This window comes from Myodes glareolus, chromosome 7 (genome assembly GCF_982192425.1).
Source record: "Myodes glareolus chromosome 7, mMyoGla1.1, whole genome shotgun sequence".
NCBI lineage: Eukaryota > Metazoa > Chordata > Mammalia > Rodentia > Cricetidae > Myodes > Myodes glareolus.
In genome coordinates, this window is record NC_142032.1 from 69,370,098 (window position 1) to 69,389,304 (window position 19,207).

At 45.0% G+C, this 19,207-nt stretch overlaps 1 protein-coding gene across 2 annotated transcripts in view; it reads right to left on the reverse strand.

Annotated features, from left to right (window-relative positions):
- Dock1 (dedicator of cytokinesis 1) overlaps positions 1-19,207 on the reverse strand; it is a 502,998-nt gene that overhangs the window by 293,279 nt on the left and 190,512 nt on the right. For both annotated transcript variants that reach the window (XM_085693243.2, XM_085693242.2), the window contains exons 26-27: positions 3,466-3,593; positions 1,404-1,499 (exon numbers count right to left, since the gene is read on the reverse strand). In XM_085693243.2, coding sequence (XP_085549369.1) covers positions 1,404-1,499; positions 3,466-3,593 — 224 coding nt within the window. The remainder of the gene's footprint in view (positions 1-1,403; positions 1,500-3,465; positions 3,594-19,207) is intronic.

Below are 19,207 nucleotides of genomic sequence, written 5' to 3' on the forward strand. Positions count from 1 at the left end.
TAGAAACACATGAAGAGTGCCAAGCTGGAGAAGCCAACTTAAACGACAGCCAATTCACATGTCAGCCTGTTATCTCTTTATTCATACCTGTGACAGTCCAAACTTTTAACTATGCATGCCTACTCAAGGAAAACTGAACATGGCCTGGCATTCAGAGACAAGAAGCATACAGGTGCACCTACCTGTCTACTTCACCCACATAATACCTTCTCTTACGAAGTCAGAGGCACAGGGTATCTTAAGGATTTTATTGTTGTGAAGAGACACCATGACCATGGCAACTCTTATAAAGGAAAACATTTAACTGAGGTGACAGCTTACAGTCCAGAGGTCCATTACCATCATAGAAGGGAGCATAGCAGCTTGCAGGCAGACATAGCACTGGCTACATCTTGATCAGAAGGCATCAGGAAATGGACACAGTGTCACAGTGAGGGAAGCTTGAGCAATTGAGACCTCAAAGCCCACACTTTCTCCAACAAGTCCACACCTACTTCAAAAAGGCCACAACTCCTAATAGTGCTAGTCCCTTTGGGGGCCATTTTCTTTCAAATCACCATATAGGGCCTGGGCTAGGCTGGCTGTGCACCCCCAACTTCCCCTCACTTGTTCATTCCTTGTATATACAGAAGACATCAGGGTCACACACCAATGAAGACCAATGTGTCTCTCCTGATTGTAGGTGAAAGGCTACAAAAGCCGTTGTTTCGTCCATTAAAGAAGCTATTTTGTTTCCCTCCCTCCTGAGAGGCCATCCAGCAAATTAGCCAAATAAGGATGTATTTTTGATGTGATAAAACTAAAATGGTAAATTGGGTGCACATAGGGGTCTCATGCCTAAGTAACCAAATTTAACCATTTGGGGGATGGGCATGACAAATTATGCACACTAGTCACCATGACACCGACTTACAAAGACCATTGAAATTTGATAGAACCTTCTTGAAATAAATCATCTTCTACACGTAAGGACCCATTGCGAGAGAAACAGTGAGGATACACCTAGTAGACCACAAAATTGCTAAGGTACATTACCTCAATTACTTTTTACGGTGTTTCATAAAAATGTTATCAAAAGTACCGTAAACATAATAAATACAAAGAAAGAAACTACCAGAAGAGCGAAGACTTAGAAGAAAAGACGCATCTTTGACAAGAAGTAGTAACAACCAGAAACCCTGTTCCAAGCATTTCGTTCCCTAACATGTTAAGTTTCCTTATCCCCCTTGACAGACAATTCTGGAATTATGGAAAATCAGAACAGACCATATCTCAAGCGCAGGCTACCCTTTAAGAAAGTAAGTTCACGTCCCAGTGGCAGCTAGGAGAGAAGAAATGGAATGGGGCAGGTGTTTGGTAGGAAGCTCATGGCCTCGCACAAGCAGGTGTCTCTGGGCACTTACAATGAGTTCAGAATCCCGCCCCATGGAAATGACCGTCCGGTTCACTGTCCTGAGAAGTTTCTCCATGATGATCTGGACATGCCTCTGAGTTGGCCCCTGGAGGGAAGAGACACCAATCAAAGCCAAGAGCGCAGACCATCAATGTTCCACAAGCCCAAGCGCTTGCTGCCGAACCCAGCTGCTCCGTGTAGAGTCAATCAATTATAACCCTTAACGAGATGAAAAACGGCCTTCGTCGAAGGCAAATGCCTTCCTGAAGAAAACTCAAGGCCTTTTATTAATTATAGCCCATTAATGATAATTTGTTATATAATCATAGTAAATTAATTTAAGCAAACCTTAAAACTAAAAGCAAATCCATTTAAACAATATAATGTCTACGATCCCTGGTGAGACCGCCAATTAGTCTTGCCGAGATGCCTGGCCATCTGTAAACGGAAGGCAGGCAGATAACAGCGCTGGCCGCACTGCATGTCACTTCCCGATAACTTCACCGTTCACAGAGCAGAATGTTTTAGTACCAGTGCAGCAAATTATCTAAAATTCACAGTGCCATGGGGTTTTCCATTAGGGAGAATTTATTCCCTGGTTTAATGCGGAATGAGACTGTGGATTCTCTTCCATGCACATGGCTTGAGCAGGCAGGCTCCTGGTCTCTGCATAGTCACAAGATCTTCCATGAGCTTGGCCTACAAGGTCTTTGTCCGGCTTTAGTCTAAAAAATGCTATAGGCCTAGCATGGAAACACTGAGGCTGGTCCTGGAGAAGAATCCAAGCCCTGGGCAAGGCTCATGGCCTCAGTGAGGTGAAGCTATCCCATCATCCAGCAGGGGTTGTATCTGACCCTGGCAGCACAAACCATCGGGAATGGGACAGTCGGTCATCAATGTCACTTCCGCCGGATTCTAGGGCAATAGAAAGGTGAAGCTTTGACTGTAGGTGTTTCCACAGAGGATTCACTGAGCGTGTGAGACCCACTCTGAGTATGGGTGGCACTGGCTCACGGGGTAGAGTCCTGGACTGAATAAAAAGTGGGAAAAGGGAAGAAGCCAAATGAAGACCAGCATTCTCCTTGCTCTGTTTCCTGATTGGCCCAGATGGAGGCAAGTAGCCTGCTGTAGCTCCAGAGAGAACCTGGCGCTGTCTTCCTGCACCCCCACCCCCCAATGTGTATTTAGTGAAAGTAAGGAGAAGTAGCTAGCTCAGCGTGATTTACTGCTCAGAGGAACACGCAGAAGTGAGTGAGTGTGTGTGTGTGTGTGTGTGTGTGTGTGTGTGTGTGTGTGTGTGGTGTCCAGGTAATGCAGGAAAGAATTCAGAACAAACTCTATCTACCTAAAATCCTGACGAGAACCAGGGACAGAGCGAGGTGAGGCAGCAGAGCCCACTCCCAGTTTTGCTCATGAGATTCAATCTCCACTTACTGTTAACATATAGAGGTGTTTCTATCCTGATTCCAGACACACCTGGAGGATCAGTGACATTACATAAGTGTATACATGTGCACAAACATACATGATATGCTGGTGATGTGGGGGGATGAAATATTCCTATACCTGTCTGACCCAGATTCAGATTAGAAAAATAAAAAGCCCACCCCCCAAAAAAATTTTTTTAGTGTTTAGAAATACAAGAGGGAGCTGGAAAGCTCAGAAAGCTCTGGAAGCGTCTACCTGTGGTGAGCAGGGCAGAAAGCTGCGAGAAGGACAGGTGGTTTGGTTCATGTAACACTTAATAAAAACAGGAACTATAAAAAGGGATGGGTCATCAGCCTCTGCAGCCTTTACCTGACCTGCAGGATGAGAACTTTGGCCTTGGGAAGCATCTTTCCAAGAAAGCACAGGAAAATGAAAACTTAATTCAGTTCAGAAGGGCGAATGCTGCAAAGTAAAAAATCATGACGCACACACAAATAAAAATAATTCAAGGATAAAACTCTACAGAAATAAAGGCTCACAATGAAGGTCAATGCTTTTCGCACAAGGCAGTTCTGTTCGTGGCATGTTCCCAAGGTTTGGACAAGGCTGGCGAGGCTGCCCATGGTCTGATCTCCACGACTTACCACATCCTTCCGGTAGAGCACCTCCAGGATGTTGCTGAGCAGCTGGCAGCATGCCTCCAGGTCCTCCTGCCTCTCCAGGTGGTACTTGAGCTGGTCTGTCATCATGGGGAGCAGGATCTCTCTGCAGTCTGCATAGAACAAAGGATTGTCAGTCAGCAGGAGACACCAAGGAAGCCCCGGGGTCTGCAAGAAACGGTGTGTCCTCTCAAGTGTCTCATTCACAAGGTGTGGGATGGTAACTGACATCTGCAGAGGCTGATAGCTTGACCACCAGGAAGCCATTTCCGAGGCTGACAAACATTCATAGACGGGTACCTGCATGTTTCTGCAGGTCTCTGTATAAGCACACAAGTCACAAACATGCATATCATATATAAACACATACACACATCTGTGCAGTTGCACATTTGATAGGCTATCTACTAATGTCTCTTACTTTCAATTCATTTATTTGCAATAGAAAAGGAGTACTTCCTCCATCAAAAACTATTCAAACTGCAGATTTCTAGTCATTTCCTAGACCAGGCAGACATGATCCCCCTTCTTAAGTGAAAGAGCTTACGGAATAGGACAATGGTGTACAGCCCTTCCTTCCCAGACAAGCTCCCTGGAGTAGACTGAAGAAGTGGGAATGAGAAGACAGAAATCAGGGACAGAGAAACAGGACTGTAAACAGAAACTTGGGAGTTGAGGGCCAGGTCAAGGAACGTTTGTGTTTTTCATTTGTGGCTTAGTTAAGAACATGGCCAGAATATCAGAAACATAAACAGAAGAGCAACATGGGCCCAGATCGACGGTGAAATGAAATTCCTAATTGTCTCTTCCGGTTTGGAAAATGAGCTGAGTCCTGGCAGCATCCACTTTCCAAACTGACCTGCCTGTTTAGAGCCCCAGATTCTGACACCAGCCCAGTCATCATGGCCTCCTTTAAGATGCAAATCAGGTGAGCGGCAGAGCTCTGAAACAGGAAATAGATGTAGCTGGTTTTCAGGATTGTACACTTTAGGATTTACGACATTAATGATACATAAAAGCATGTTTTGCATTAATGTTCCCGAGTTTTTTATGGAAGGACAAAGAAATCACACAGCAATGGAAGACCTCCTCTACACATTCAGAAGTACACCCTGAACTCAAACACACACAGTCAGCTTTCCCAAGGACAACAGTTTAACGAGAGACTGGGGAGGTGGGCACAGGGCAGGAAGAATGAGAATTAACACAGGCCCTTCTGCTCAATGGTCTGTCAGTGGGACACATGTAGGGTGCTCAACCAGGGCGATCTCCAATTCCACTTGGATCTTCTCCCTTAGGGAGAGACTAGGAATAATTCGTGAGCCAGGAGTGTGGCCTGGGACACATATTTATGATGAGCAGTCTCCAGTGTCAACTGGACAGGAACGAGAATGGCCTCAACAAGACAGCTCTAGAGCCTCTGTGGGGCATTCTCCAGAGAGCCGAGACTGAGGAGGGGAGAGTCACTCTGATTGTGGGTGGGGCTAGTCCATGGAGTCCTGGAGTCAACAGGAACGAAGACAGTGATATGGTCAGCGGAGCCAGGATTCCCCGCCTTTTGCTTCCTGTTCTGTAGGAATGTGAGGTGGTGAGGAGGGACAGCTAGAGCTGTTCCTGCCATCATGCCCTCTCCCCAAGTGGGGCAAAATAAACTTTTACTCCTTTAAGTTGATTCTTGCCAGATATTTGGTCATGGAGACAAAAACAAAACAAAAACCTTATATGGCGTCACTCGTTGACACCATATTTTAATAATCAATCTCTGTGCAGATGTAATGCATCAAACAATAAGCACTGCAGGCCAGCACTGCTGGGTATCACACAAGGAGCTGTGGAGAGTCCTGCAGAAGGTCAGGGACAGAGGGCACAGCACATAGCAAGGGTGCTGTCTGCGCCAGAAAGCTGGCTGCTTTGTGTCTGGGTTTCCTGTGTTAGGAAGTCTCCATCTGAATCCCCTATGATCGCTCCTATACCTTCCCATGACCCTGATGGGAGAACTAAACTGTTTCAAAGGTAGGACTGTGCCCTTTGAGCTCCAGAGACAACTCCAACGTGCCAAGGTAGGCTACCACTCAGAAGATGGCACGGCTGTGAGAATGGTCCAAAGATAGACTGTCCAAGGGAAACAAAACAGGAAAGAAAGTGACCCCTAGATCATGCTATCAACAACAAAACAGCCCCAGGTGCCTTTGCCATAGAACCCCAAAGCTCACAGGCTCATTTATGCTATGGCTGCTGCCTCCAGCCATATGTAAGACCTAATGCAGTGAAACCCTCCAGATCAATGTGTCAGAAGGATTCCTTGGAGAACAGTGCCCAAGCCCCACCCTTCATGCTGGGCCCTCCCAGAGAGCCCCAATTCAATGCCTCTAGTTGATCCTTCTTTCACTTCTACTGGGAATACATCCCCCGCCCCCACCAAACACACACACTCCCATGTGCTCAACTGAACATGGAACAAGCCCTGGGCTATGTCTGTCCATCTGGCTAATATCTACATGACTGCCACTATTCTGGAGGTCATGTGAATTTCGAAGGCATCTCAGATAGAAAAGAAAGGCAAATGTTCTCAACCTGTGGATCAAGACCCTTTTGGGGGCTGAATGACCTTTTCACAGGGGTCACCTAAGATATTGGGAAAACACAGATATTTACATTATGATTCATAACGGTAACAAAATTAGAAGTAGCAACAAAAGTAATCTTACGGTTGGGGAGGTCATCACAACATGAGGGGCCCTATTAAAGGGTTGAGGTGTTAAGAAGGTTGAGAACCATTGTGCTACAGCCTGAAGGGTAAAAGGCCTTATCAACTGGCCAGCCCAGCCTGCAGGAAGGATGTCTCTGAATGGTTGTCAGAGCTGGCCCTTTAAGGTCTGGGACCAGATGTCCTGTCCCATCCTTTGGCCCCATCTGTCTGTTGTGCTGGGAAAGCAGTAGCAGTCCACACTGTTCTCAGAGCTAATTGAGTGTGCTGGTTCTATCTGTCAGGGTTACCTCAGAGGAAAGGGGGAAGTCTGCCAGCCCAGCTCAGGCAGGGAGATACTACCCACCATGTTTGGTTCCTGCGCAGGAACACCCACCGCTTGCCCAGGCCCCGGGTTTTGTCTGTAGTGAGTTAGGTCGGTATGATAAGTAACCAAGCTAGCTCATGAGTAACAGGAATACTTTAATGGTTAAAGAGAGAAAACTTATACTATAGGAATGGGAGTTCCAAAACCCGAAAGGTCCGGCGGGCATCGCGAAGAGAGAGCACACACCTGCATCCCCAGGTTTTTCTACCTGGGTTCTAGGTGGCCACAACCTTACCAGATGTGATTGGTTGAAACTATCAGTTGATAGTTTCCCCATCACTTGTCGGCTGTCATGCCGTCTTGGTGAGAGGCAATTCCACAGATAGTCTGTCATGTTTAAAGGTAGTTCAAGTTGGATTTGAAGACTCACATATGTAATTCCAACCTCAGAAGGTCAAGACAAGAGGACACTTGTGAGTTTAAGTCTATCTGGGTTACTTAATGAGAAGCAGGCTATCCTGGGTGACACTGTGTGAGAAAACAAAACACACAGACACACAAAAATCCAAACGTAGAGCGATTTCTTTCTCTCCTCTCAACTCCCCCAGGAGATGAAAAGTCATTGGCTATCCTTTCTGACAGGTGAGTGTCGAGCTGTGCAGGGAAAATGGGGGTGAGAAGACAGGAACTGTAACAATTGGTGTGTGAGGAAGGACTTGGCATGAAGCACTGGGCTGAACCACTAGGAAAGATCACCAGGGCCAGCCAGCACCACCATCAGAAAATTCTTTCTGCATTCAGCTCCACATCTGAACACAGGTGGACAGACCCACCGGACAGATCAGTAGGTCTGCCCTGACAGGCAGAAGCCACCCTGCCCAATCAAGGGGTCTGGGGCAAACAGCGGAGAATACAGAGAGGCTCATAGCGCTGCCCATCAATGTGCCATCAGAAACCCACTACACACCTCAAAGGAAGAAACACTTGCTTCCAGCATCTTTGCGAGCACCAGAGCCAGGAGCAAAGGAGTTATACTCTACGCCTCCAGGTCCAAGTCCACAGGCCACCATAAATACCGACTGCTTTAACTGTGCTTCTTCTCAATGGAAGGAAACTCGGTGAGAGTTGTTTCTTGTTCTCTTTAACAGCAATAATCTCAGCATATCAACCAAGACCTGAGTGTGTGTGTCTATGTGTGTGTGTGCATACATAAATGTGGGCATGTGTGTGTGTGTCTGGGTGGTGTGTGCATGCGTGTGCAGGTTTCTCTTCCTCAGAGGGCAGTTGGTTAGTATGGACCCCCACACACATTCATTTCCTCTGTGAACCACAGCAATTCACACCTGCTAAGTGGTGAGGGATGTCCCGCTGTCCACAGCAGCCCAGCCCCATCCTTGACGGAGAACTGAAGGACAAACCCACCCCAGCAAAAACGCCGCCACCGTCCTGGGGATCCGGTTTGACTGGAGCGTTTCCAACCCAGTCTGGAGCAGAGCGCACAGCTGAAGGAGAGCGCAGGCGGGTGTTTCGCGGGTGTGCCGACTCCCTTTACTACGCAAGCGCATGCAGAGGGCATGGAAGCTAAAGTGCATGTGATGAAGAGCAGATGTACTGTCTGGTACTATTCCCAGGACTCAGTGAATGTTAGCTGTCAAAATTAGAATTTGCATTACTGTGTATGTGATATGTATTATACCAGGCCAGGCACCATGAATGAATGTAAACCAGGAACATTAATGCCTTAGGATCACCTTAGAATGGATCCACCCACAAAGTAGCTAATCTGCTTCCTGCTTCCAAAAAATGGAAATTATATATATAGAGAGAGAGAGAGCTAGAGAGAGAGAGAGAGAGAGAGAGAGAGAGAGCTAGAGAGAGAGAGAGAAAGAGAGAGAGAGAAGGTCTGTCAGTGTAGCCCAGGCTATACTACAAGTCATAATCCTATCTCAGTTACATAAATATCGGAGTTATAAACACATACCATATTCACCAAAACCAAAAACACTTCATGTTTAATGGGACTTTTCCTAGACTGTATTTCAACCTACAAAAGTTGAATGTTCTCAAATCATAGTAGGGCTCACAAAGTATCTGCTACATCATGGGTGGAGGCACACACCTCTGGAAGCTGAGGCAAAAGCTCTCCTGCCACATGAGGGACATTCCAACTGATCATGGACAGTGTTCTTTCACAAAGACAGAATATCCTATCCAGAAAGCCAGTAAAACAAAATAAGTAGCCTAAATCCATTCCTCAGCATAATAAAAATAAAAGCTAATATTGAAGAAAAAACAGATTTTTACATGTTTTAAATTAATAATTGATGCACAGCCTTTGGAAAACTTTGGAATGCTAGAGCTCAGAAGACTGATATGCTCTTATTCACGCCATAAGGTTCTGAAAATGGCTTCTGATCAGTTCATCCATATATGTAAAGAAGCAAAATCATGATGCACACATGCACACATGCCATTAAAATAGGGATCATGTTGAAGGGTAGAGAATTAGCAGGAAGGGGAGGAGACAGAGGGCAACAGGAAAGCAAATGTCAGTCAAAACATGTGACATACTTGAAAACCATATCACTGCAAAGCTCGTCACCTTCACGACAAACTTAATTTTAATAAAAAATAAAAACAAGAACTTTCTTGTCACACACGCATGAAGCCACATGTTCAATCACAGCTCAGAAAATGAAACAAAACAAAAAACCATAGAAAACAAAAATAGGGCTGCAGTGGATGCAGGCAGACTGGTAGAATGCCTTCCCTAGTATGCAGGAGGCTCTGAGATCAAGCCCCAGCACCAAAGAAAATCAAACATGGTGGTTGGTGCTTTTCATCCCAGCATTTGTGAAGTAGAGCGTGGGCAATCAGAAGCTCAAGGTCACCCTCTGTTACACATCAAATTCTTGGCTAGCCTGAGTTATGTGAGACTTCCTATCAAAATAAAGGTAGAGTAGCGCTGCCGGCCATGAAGGAAGAAGGGGTCTTGCTGCTAGCAGCATAGCACATGGAGGTAAATATCTTAGAAGTAAAGAGTGTGAGAGTTACTTAAATCTGTGACTAAACTAAGTGGGGGAAAGCAGCTGTCCTTCCAAACGGTGTATCTTCTTTCTTTTTGTAATATATGTCCCTGTGGGTGCATATGTTTGAGGACAAGATCCCTAGCTAGTGGAACTGTTTGGAAAGGATTAGGAAGACATTGTTGAAGGAGGTGTGGTTGTGGGGATGGGCAGGGAGGCTTGAAAAGCCCATAGCACACCTCCGCCTCTTTTTCTGCCTGCCTGACAATCAGGATGTAAGATCTCAGTCCCTCTCAGACTGCTACCATGTTTCCTGCCATGATAATCATGGACTAACCCTCTAAAACTATAAGCAAGCCCCCAAATAAAAGCTTCATTTTATAAGAGTTGCCCTGGTCATGGTATCTCTTCACAGCGATACAACAGTGACAAAGACACTAAGTACAGTTAGCACTGCCCATATGTGCATGAGTATGGGCTATCATGGAGTACAGGAAAGCTGCAAGTGACCACACCCTCAAAGAATCACTGACTTTCTCCAGCAGTTAACAATTTTCAACAGACTCTCAATAAGAGGTGAGGCCTGAGGAGCATCTTTTCAATTTCTAGGATAACTTTGGCTGGCCCTTAATGCTACAAGCCCAATCTTCCAGGCAACGCTGTTATGAAGTAACTAAATGCTTTCTGAATGGGTTTGAGGCTTTCTCAACAGGAGAGAATTGCAAGCCTAGTATTGTAATTCTGGTCAAAAGTCCATGGCTGGGAGGTAACAGACCCTAGGGCAGAACATTCAGTTGCTTTTTTGCTAATGGTCATTCTGTCAAAGGGCCTTCTAAATGTGTATGTTTACAACCATAGAACTGGATTTAATTATAATAAATGAATTGCAAGTTCAAATGTTTAAAAGTGGCGTTTAATCTAGTTACTGCAAACAACTGTTAAGAATAATAAATTGTATTATACAATGAGAACTAAAGATCCAGGGTCTCTGACAGAGTAAGAATTTAGCATTTAAATTGTGCTATAAGTTACAACGCAATGAACTTCTCAGACTCAACACGGATAAAAGAATATAAAGTGTGGCATTAGTGAGTTGGAGATAGAATTCGCACTGCAATGACATTCTGGATAAAATATGTGACTGACTTACATTGCTTCAAACTACATTTGCTGAGGACTAGGGAATTTAAAATGACACGCAAGGCTCGCGGTCTGTGTCTGCAGGAAGCATAGGCTAAGTATGTAAAGAAGCAGGTGAGGAAGAGTTCATGCAGTTTTTAGATTTTATGAATGAGGTTCCCTCTGCTTCAAGGTCCTAGCTCTCTCTGACCACTCACCCCATCACAGGAGAACCCGGGACATCTTGGTAACTGTCAGCACCCACTGGAGGCATAGATACAGGAAACATAACTATCCTATTCTTGCATTGCTATGGACCCACACTCCATACAAATTGCCATGGGGATGACACCACCCACCTGCCCAGCTCTCCCCTCACCATGTCCTGCAGTGGTCACAGACTCCGATCATTAACATCTGCTCATCTGCAACTGTGAGGGCCAAAGTCAGGATGATTAATGCCCTGGTAATGGGCACAGAGTAAAAAATATTAATCTTTATAAAAGGTATTCAACGGGCATCATCGGCTTATAAATGTCCAAGCAGAATATTCGTCTATAACCCCATTACAGCTCTACATTAAAATAAGACACAAAAATGAGAATGAATTTGTCCATTTAAAGCATTCATTTTTATGAACACTGAGTAATGTGCTTCTTAATTTTTAGTTCGGTCACATTAAACAAATGATCCATAAAGTGCATTTAATAACCTTGTGTGTGTTGCATAGAACCGAAAGCCAGAATAACACTTTTAATGAGAATTAAACAGTAAGAGCCATATTAATGGGAAATGCATGCTATTCATCTTTTATAGACAATCATCTTGTTTTCCTACCATTTAGGAACCCTGTGCCCACGTTTCAATATGCTCAAGTGATTTTCTCCATCTACGTGAGTCTTTAAGCAGAAGTAGCTCCAAGACTGTATCCATGCTAGATGGGGGTCATGGAAGCCATCTACTGATCTCCAGATTGCACAGATATGGGGAACAGGAACCTGGTGACAGGCACAGTCAGCAACTGTACTGCTAAACAAAAGCTGAGGCAGCATTAGCCGCTGCACTCCCAAGCCACAGAACTTGGTTATAAAAGACCCATGACTGTGCACATACATGTAGGCACATATAAATGTCAAGGACAAAGCCATTTCCCCAAGAATCATTTTTAAGTAAGAAATTATGAGACTGGGCAGTGCCAGGAGAACAAAATACCAGTAAATCACCCCCGCCACTACAACTTTTCTTTAGGAACGCTGTTTGCTGATCTGTGGGACTGAATCTCCGCATGAACCCAGCCCAGCATTTCCCTCCTGACAGCCGGGCAGAACCTTGTAAAGTATTCTACTCAGAACGGTGTCACTTGCCTGTGTGCTAAAAGAATCAGAAATGTGGCAATCTGTGATTCAGCCTTGAGATACCTAGTGTCATGGAATCTTAATTGAGAGGATGGCAGAGCAAGTAAGAGGCTCTGGAAATGGGAAGGGTAAGCAGAGAAGCATGGAGACTGTCAAACAAGGGGGAGCAAAACTCAGTGAGCAATGTTGTCTGCTATCCAAATGAATGATCGGAATCCCAGCCCCAAGGCCGACAAGGTGGAAAGAGAGAACTGATCCACCCAAACAGTCCTCTGGACCCCTATATGCACACTCTGGCATGCATGCAGGTACACACACAGAATAATAAACGAAGATTAAAAAGACATTTTGAGAACTGGTCAAACATATGTTTCCTGTGTCTGGGCATGAGACCTTGGAGAGGAGAAGTCATGTTAAAAAGAGCACTGGGCAGAAGACGCTCTTGGCCTTTGAGATTGGCAGGGTACAACAGGAAAGGTGAGGTTCTACTAGAATTGTCATAAGGTATGACGTCTCTTCAGGTAAACTGAAAAGCCAACAGAAAGGCTATAAATGAGCTCCATGTCAATACATGAAAAACACCATAGCCTGAAATAAATGGCAGGAAGACAGTCTACTGTCTATGTAAAGCAAAGCAAGTCATAGACAGGGCTTGCTGATTTGTCAAAAAATTCTATAATTGTGATTGCCTGTGTAGGAGAATCTCAACACATGGAAAAGAAGAAAACTGATACAAGATCCATGATTTCCAGGGAACTGAGGAGGGGAATGCTGCTAGCTGATCTAGTAGGTAGCCACAGACACAGCACTTGGTCAGAGTGGTTCTAAACACTCTTGATGGCTCAAGAGAAACAGAGGTGTGTGTGAAACATGTGGGCGAAGGCAGGATGGTCTGTGCCATTGAAGGGAGATTTGCGCAGTTGCTGTGGCAGGGTAAAGTTATAACACAAATTCCTGGCAGATGTCGATTTGGGTTTTTCCCTGTCCAGGACATCATTTTATACAGTAACCGCTGAACTCTCGGGAACCTAGAAAAAATGAAGAGCTGGAGAGCTGAGGAATTAGCTTTCCAGGTACCTGGTGACAGCATGAATAGGTATGAGACCAATGGGGATAGCCTATCTTAGACTACTCTTGCTAAGCAGCACAGGCAGAAGCTGCCAAGAGGTGGGCTCAAAGTAGAGTCAACAGTGGCTAATATTTAAATGAGTAGCACCATAAGGTGCTGTTGGTTCTAGCAATCTGATCACAAACTACAACCCTCCTACAGCCACCCCACAGAAAGAGAGAAAAACTATTAAAACCCCACGAACATGAGAACAACACTGTATGATTTATTTATGCTTAATTTACAGACGTGTTCATTTATTGATTTATTTGTACTATTTTTCCTTGCTCCGCATAGCGCTGAAGTAAATTCAGCTTTCAGAAAGAATTACTCATGCAGTGGGCATGAAACAGTTATAAAAGGAGTAGGGATGATGGATCTGAAAGAAGTCGGAGCCTTAATCAGCACCACGGTAGTGGACAGCTCCCTGCCTGGGCGTTTGCTTACACACAAGGTTTCTTATTTAACCCTGATGCCCTCCTCTGTAAAAGGAGTCAATTAGTCTTACCCGGTTCTATATTTTTATGTTGATGACGCTGAAAGCTCTCAGAGGGCTCAAACTAGCTAACCAAAAAATCCTGAGCACTTGGTAGGTGATCAATAAATGATGGCGGACTTAAAATGGGTATAATTAAGAAACTCCTGTATTCAATAAGCTATTTCTAAAAGTGTTAACAAGTGGCCTCTGGACAAACACGTACAATGAAAGATAGAGGAGAGACCTACAGAATGAGGGAAGAAAAAGGTACCATATAACAGATCAAGACTTAACGTTTCCTTGAGGCATTGGGGGCGGGAGGGAGCACACAACATGGGAGGGAAAGCGATGTTTATATTCCAGCATTATTTAAAAGAGTTAGTCTTCAGGGTTCGCAGCTGGCAACATTCATTAGCAGTCATCAGCACAGCTACCTAATTAAAGAGTTCCAGAATGCCGTATGAGTGGGACATTAAGTGACTGTGGCAAAATTAGCCCCAACCCCAATTTTTCCTCTGTGTATAACATCTATCAAGTTAACAAAACTACTTGAGAATAGCTCGGGGTTTAAGATCTGGTTTTCACAGTAGAAAAACTCAAGAAATATTGTTTTGATTTGTGGATGGATCAAAGCATTAAAACAACATGTTTTATTACAGGTTCTGTATGAAACAGCTTCTCATGTGTAGGAGCGAAAGAAACAGAAATAGATGAACGGGGCAATTTTTACAGGTAGATGCTTTCTGCCTAGGGTCTGGCTAGTGTGAAGGAACTGCGGCTTTAGTATTTCCTAATACCAAAATCCTGAGCGGTGCCTGGGCATCGCCCAAGGCCTTAGAAAGGCTGCTGTAACTAATGTTCCTGCCATTAGCAAAGAGTTTTACTCCGTTTGATCACTGGGAGAATTATTCACCTTGGAAAGAAGAATGAAACACATCATTTAAAGTCCTTCGCCCTGAATTTTAAAGAGGCTTCCTATTATTCAAAACTGAGGATAAATGAGTTTCCACAGGGCAGGTGAGCCCTGCTGGAAAAGGGGTCTGCCCTTAGTTTGATTTCTGTGGCTGTGATAAAAGACACTTGACAACAAGCAACTTGGAGAGGAAAGGGCTTCCTTTCCTCTACTTACAGACCACAGCCCATCACTAGGGGCTAGCAGGGCAGGAACACAAAGGAGGAACCTGAAGACCGCATTACCTCTGACCAGGTCACATTTATAGTCCAGGGAATACATCGGGAACCAGAGGATACTGCTTGTTAGCTGGCGCTTACTCAGGTTTGTTTCCCCGCTTATACTTAGCTAGTGTTCTTAGAAAGCCCGTGCTGGCCACAGCAAACCGGACACTCCTGATTCAATTACTTAAGGTGATAATCCTCTATTAACAGAGCCATAGGCCTTTCTGATATAGGCAGCTCCTGACTCAAGGCTTTCCTCTCGGTTGACTTTGGGTTGTATCAAATTAACAATTATAGCTGGCTAGGACAGGGTGCTAGGACAGGGAAGGAAGGAGTATAAGGTGGCCAGGGTTTGAAAGAATGGCTCCCTTCCTCCTCTTCCTCCTCCTCCTCCTCCTTCTCCTCCTCTTCCTCCTCCTCCTCCTCCTCATAGTTAAGAGACCAGTCACCAGGAAAGCAACAGCCAAAGTCTGTCAAGGAATAGCAGGTCTATAAAAGGATCAGCCACCGGGGTATTAAAACACTACCAAGACCAAGACTTGCTACCACACTACACAGATACCATCAACGTCACTCATCCAATCTCACACTCCCCTCTAAAATCAACCAAGCACACACACAAGGAAAAGCACGTAGCAAGCTGTGAAAAGAAACTTGTCAATTGCTTGGGCATTGTAATGGTGGGAACATGAAAAGACTATGTCCAAAAAAACAAGGGAACTATTTCATGTTAATTAGAACAAATGTCCCCAGGGTCTACAATCCAGAAGAAAAGGCATATGTGGACAAGGAGGAACATTCTGAAGGGAAACCCCCTTCCCTCAAAGGCCCCCTGTAAGCAAAGGGGCTTCTCGTGACTAGCCTACAAGGTGATAATGGTCAGGTAGGACTCATTTACCCCAATTTCCATGCCATCAATGGAAAAGAATTTTGTGGGCCCAAATCCTATACTCGGTGTTCTCATGCTTAATTTAATTACACCAGAACTTTTCATTTCTATAACAGGATTTAAGCTTTAATTTCCCCAGCTTTCGTCGGATAAGTGGGCAACAACATAATCACATGGAAACAAAGCAGCAAATGCGCAAATTATGAGACGTCAACCTTCCTTCTCTTTGTATCTTGCTTTGAGAATCTGCTCGCTCCACACCACAGATGATATCCAAGAGTCATCATTCTGCACGGCACATAATCTGTTTAGCCAGCTTTCAAGTAGGCAAGTCACATCGGAGACCAGGCTCGGAAGCCATTACCACCCATTCAGTGGCTCTCATGCACAGCATGCTAATGAGTCCAAAGCCCTTCACCTCAGCATAGGAGCAAAAACAGGACATCCAAGGCAGATGGATGGGGGATGCATGGAGGATAGCAGCACAGGGACTAGGCTCTATCCTCAGTCAGGAACACTGCCATCACCGAGGAATTGCTACCCATGCAATTGCAGAGTCTTGGATTTGCTTCAGAGTCTGGGTAATGGGAGTATACGTGTATATAGTCTAGCTTTCTCTCCACTCTTCTATATTCTGGCAATTTCCCTTTTATTCCATATGAACATCCACTGAATCCAGAGGCAGATCCATCCTCCCGCATGTGGCTGGACACCATGCAATCCTAAAACCAGAATAGAATGCAACAGAGAAGAAGGCTGGCCTCTGAGCAGAGGGGAGTTGACACTGTCCTGGGGTGAGGCAGTTTCATAGAGGCTGGGGCCAAGCACGAACTCTCTGTGCCAAATGACCCATTTCCTGTTGTAGCCCAATAAACCCCAGCTGGGTACATCTTCTCTTTCCCTACCTGCAAATGGGAAAAGTGGATGAGAGAAATCAGAAACGGCCAGTGTGCCACCAGCCTGAGCCCACAGGAACCGGAGTCCAGTGTAATCAGAGTGCAGAAATCCCGGATGTGAGGCAGGATTCTAGCTGCTATGTTCTGTCCAGTTATCAGTCACATGCATGGTGACCATGGCAACGGGCCAAACTTCAACTCCTGGAAACACAACCCAATGACCACCTGCGCAGGCATGTTCCTTGCCCTCAAACACCCCAGACAATGAGACAGTGCTCATATATTTCGCCAAAAGATAACTTAGCGGAAACTAGCACCGAGTACAATTCCTGACTGGCAAGAGGTATAATCTGCAACCCCTGGAGAATGTAAAATCTATAAATATGGCCACCATTCTGAGAAACCTGAAACATATCCTTTTTCCCAGAGAACAACCCTTATTCGTGCCTAAATTAAACAATTTTCTTCTTCTCAGCTACGTTGAGACCTGGAGACAGCTTATTTCATGGTGTGAGGCAACAGAGGCTGCTACGTAGCCCAGAAGCTCTCTCTCACCTCAAGGATTCCATCCCTGGTGCACACCACACACAGCAGTCCACAACAACGTAAGCATTCCATAGCACAGGCAGCGAAGCCAACTTCTGCAAAGGTCTAAGGGGCAGGGCCCAAGAAAGACAAGACAGCACGAAAAGCGCGGCTCCCATGGCTCATCTGAAAATGACTTGATTTCAAATATTGATACAAATGTGGCATGGACTACTTTATAAAAGTAATGGCATCTTTGTGAGAATAGACCGGCCGGAGGATTTCAGCTGTTCATCTTTCCTGACAGGAGGAGAAGACAGCAGTTGGCTGCTCAGGAAAAGGGCAGAGCCGACAAATGAGAGCGACGCCTTCTTTGCTATCCCAACACCGACCCAAAGTCTATACACAGGGGGATTTTCATATTAGTCAGAGCATTCTAAAAGGCTTGGAGGCAGCCACTCCAAGTTCGGGACACATTCAAGAAATTTATTATAACATAGATGACAGATGCTGATTGGCTGTAAAATGAGAAGGTCCAGACTGATGTTGTCTTGGCCTGTGATCATTTTGGATCTTTCATTCTTGACACATGTCACTATCAGACTGGGTACAACTTGCTACGGACATCAATGTTCTGTTACAGACAGGGCTGGAGAGGTGGCTCGTTCAGTAAAGTGATTGCTTTGCTGACGTGAGGATCCAGCACCCACATAAAAAACTGGTCATGGTCACTTATACCTAACCTACCAATCCCAGAACTGGGAAAACAGACACAGGAAGCTACTTGGGGGGTCAATGAACGATAAAATGGAAGAAATAAGTTCCAACTTCAGTGAGAGACTGACTGACTCAAAAAACAAGGTTGAGGGTGATGGAGGGAGGAATCTGATGTTGATATTTGGCCTTTACACTCATATATACAGATTCATGTGTACACACACACAAACACACACACACACAGAGAGAGAGACAGAGAGAGACAGAGATAGAGAGAAACAGACAGAGAAAAACAGAGAGAGACAGAGGCAAATTATAAAATTATACTTTAAAGATGAGTCACTTGGCTCAAAGAGAACTAAATACAGTATATGAAAAACCAGAGCAGAAAGAAATAGTGCAGCTAAATGGGAAGACATGTAGTGACCCCACAGCCAGGCTGAGCTGAGCACCAGGCATGAGCAGCAGAGTCCTCTTCAAACTTCCTAGCAGCTGAAGAAAGAGACTAAGTTTCAGGGAGGTAGGGCATTTCCCCTGAAACATATCCCCAGGAGAAATTCTGCTTTAAATATTTTTCACTGAAGATTGCATGTTTAGGCACTTATTCAGCTTGAGTCACATTTGCATGCACAAGTTTCGCAATAAAAAATCTCAAAAGACATGTAAATAAGGTCTTCCTCCCACCAACACTCAGGGAAGGTCGAGGACAGTTCACTGGTAATTTACAGAGTGCTCCTCATTCATTGACATTTGACACTTAAGGGCTGTGTGGAAAACAGGAGCTGTGGGAAGCAGAATAGAAATGTTCACATCGATGAAAACCCAAAGAAAACAAAGCCAGGAGGGTATGAAGGAAGGGTTTTTAGGCACGGCTGCCTGATGGCTGGTGCTGGGGAGATGGCTCATTAAGCAAAAGAGCTTGCTATACAACCATGAGATCCTGGGTGAAAGACTCCAAAACCCACACTAAAAACCCACATATAGCATTATGGATTTTAGCCTGGCAGTGGGAAGGTAGGGAAGGGTGGATCCCTAGGGCCTGCTAACCAGCCAATCTAGACAAATCAGCAAGTTCTAGGCCAGCAAGAGAATTTGCTTAAAAAGACAAAGTAGACAGTATCATAAGAAACAACACCTGAGGTTGACCTATGGCCTCCACGGACATTTGTAGACATGAATATAAATACATGAACATATATCCCTGCGTGCGCGCGCGCGCGCACACACACACACACACACACACACACACACACACACTTACTCACGCACACGTTGACTGTCTGATGTTAATTATCACAAAACACTTTGAAGAGGCTACTGGAAATATACAAAGATCCATGAGCAAAGCTGGGTCAACGTAATTCACCTGGCAACAGCTTTAGGCAGAATTTAGTCCAAACCCACTAAGACGGCCCCAGAATTCC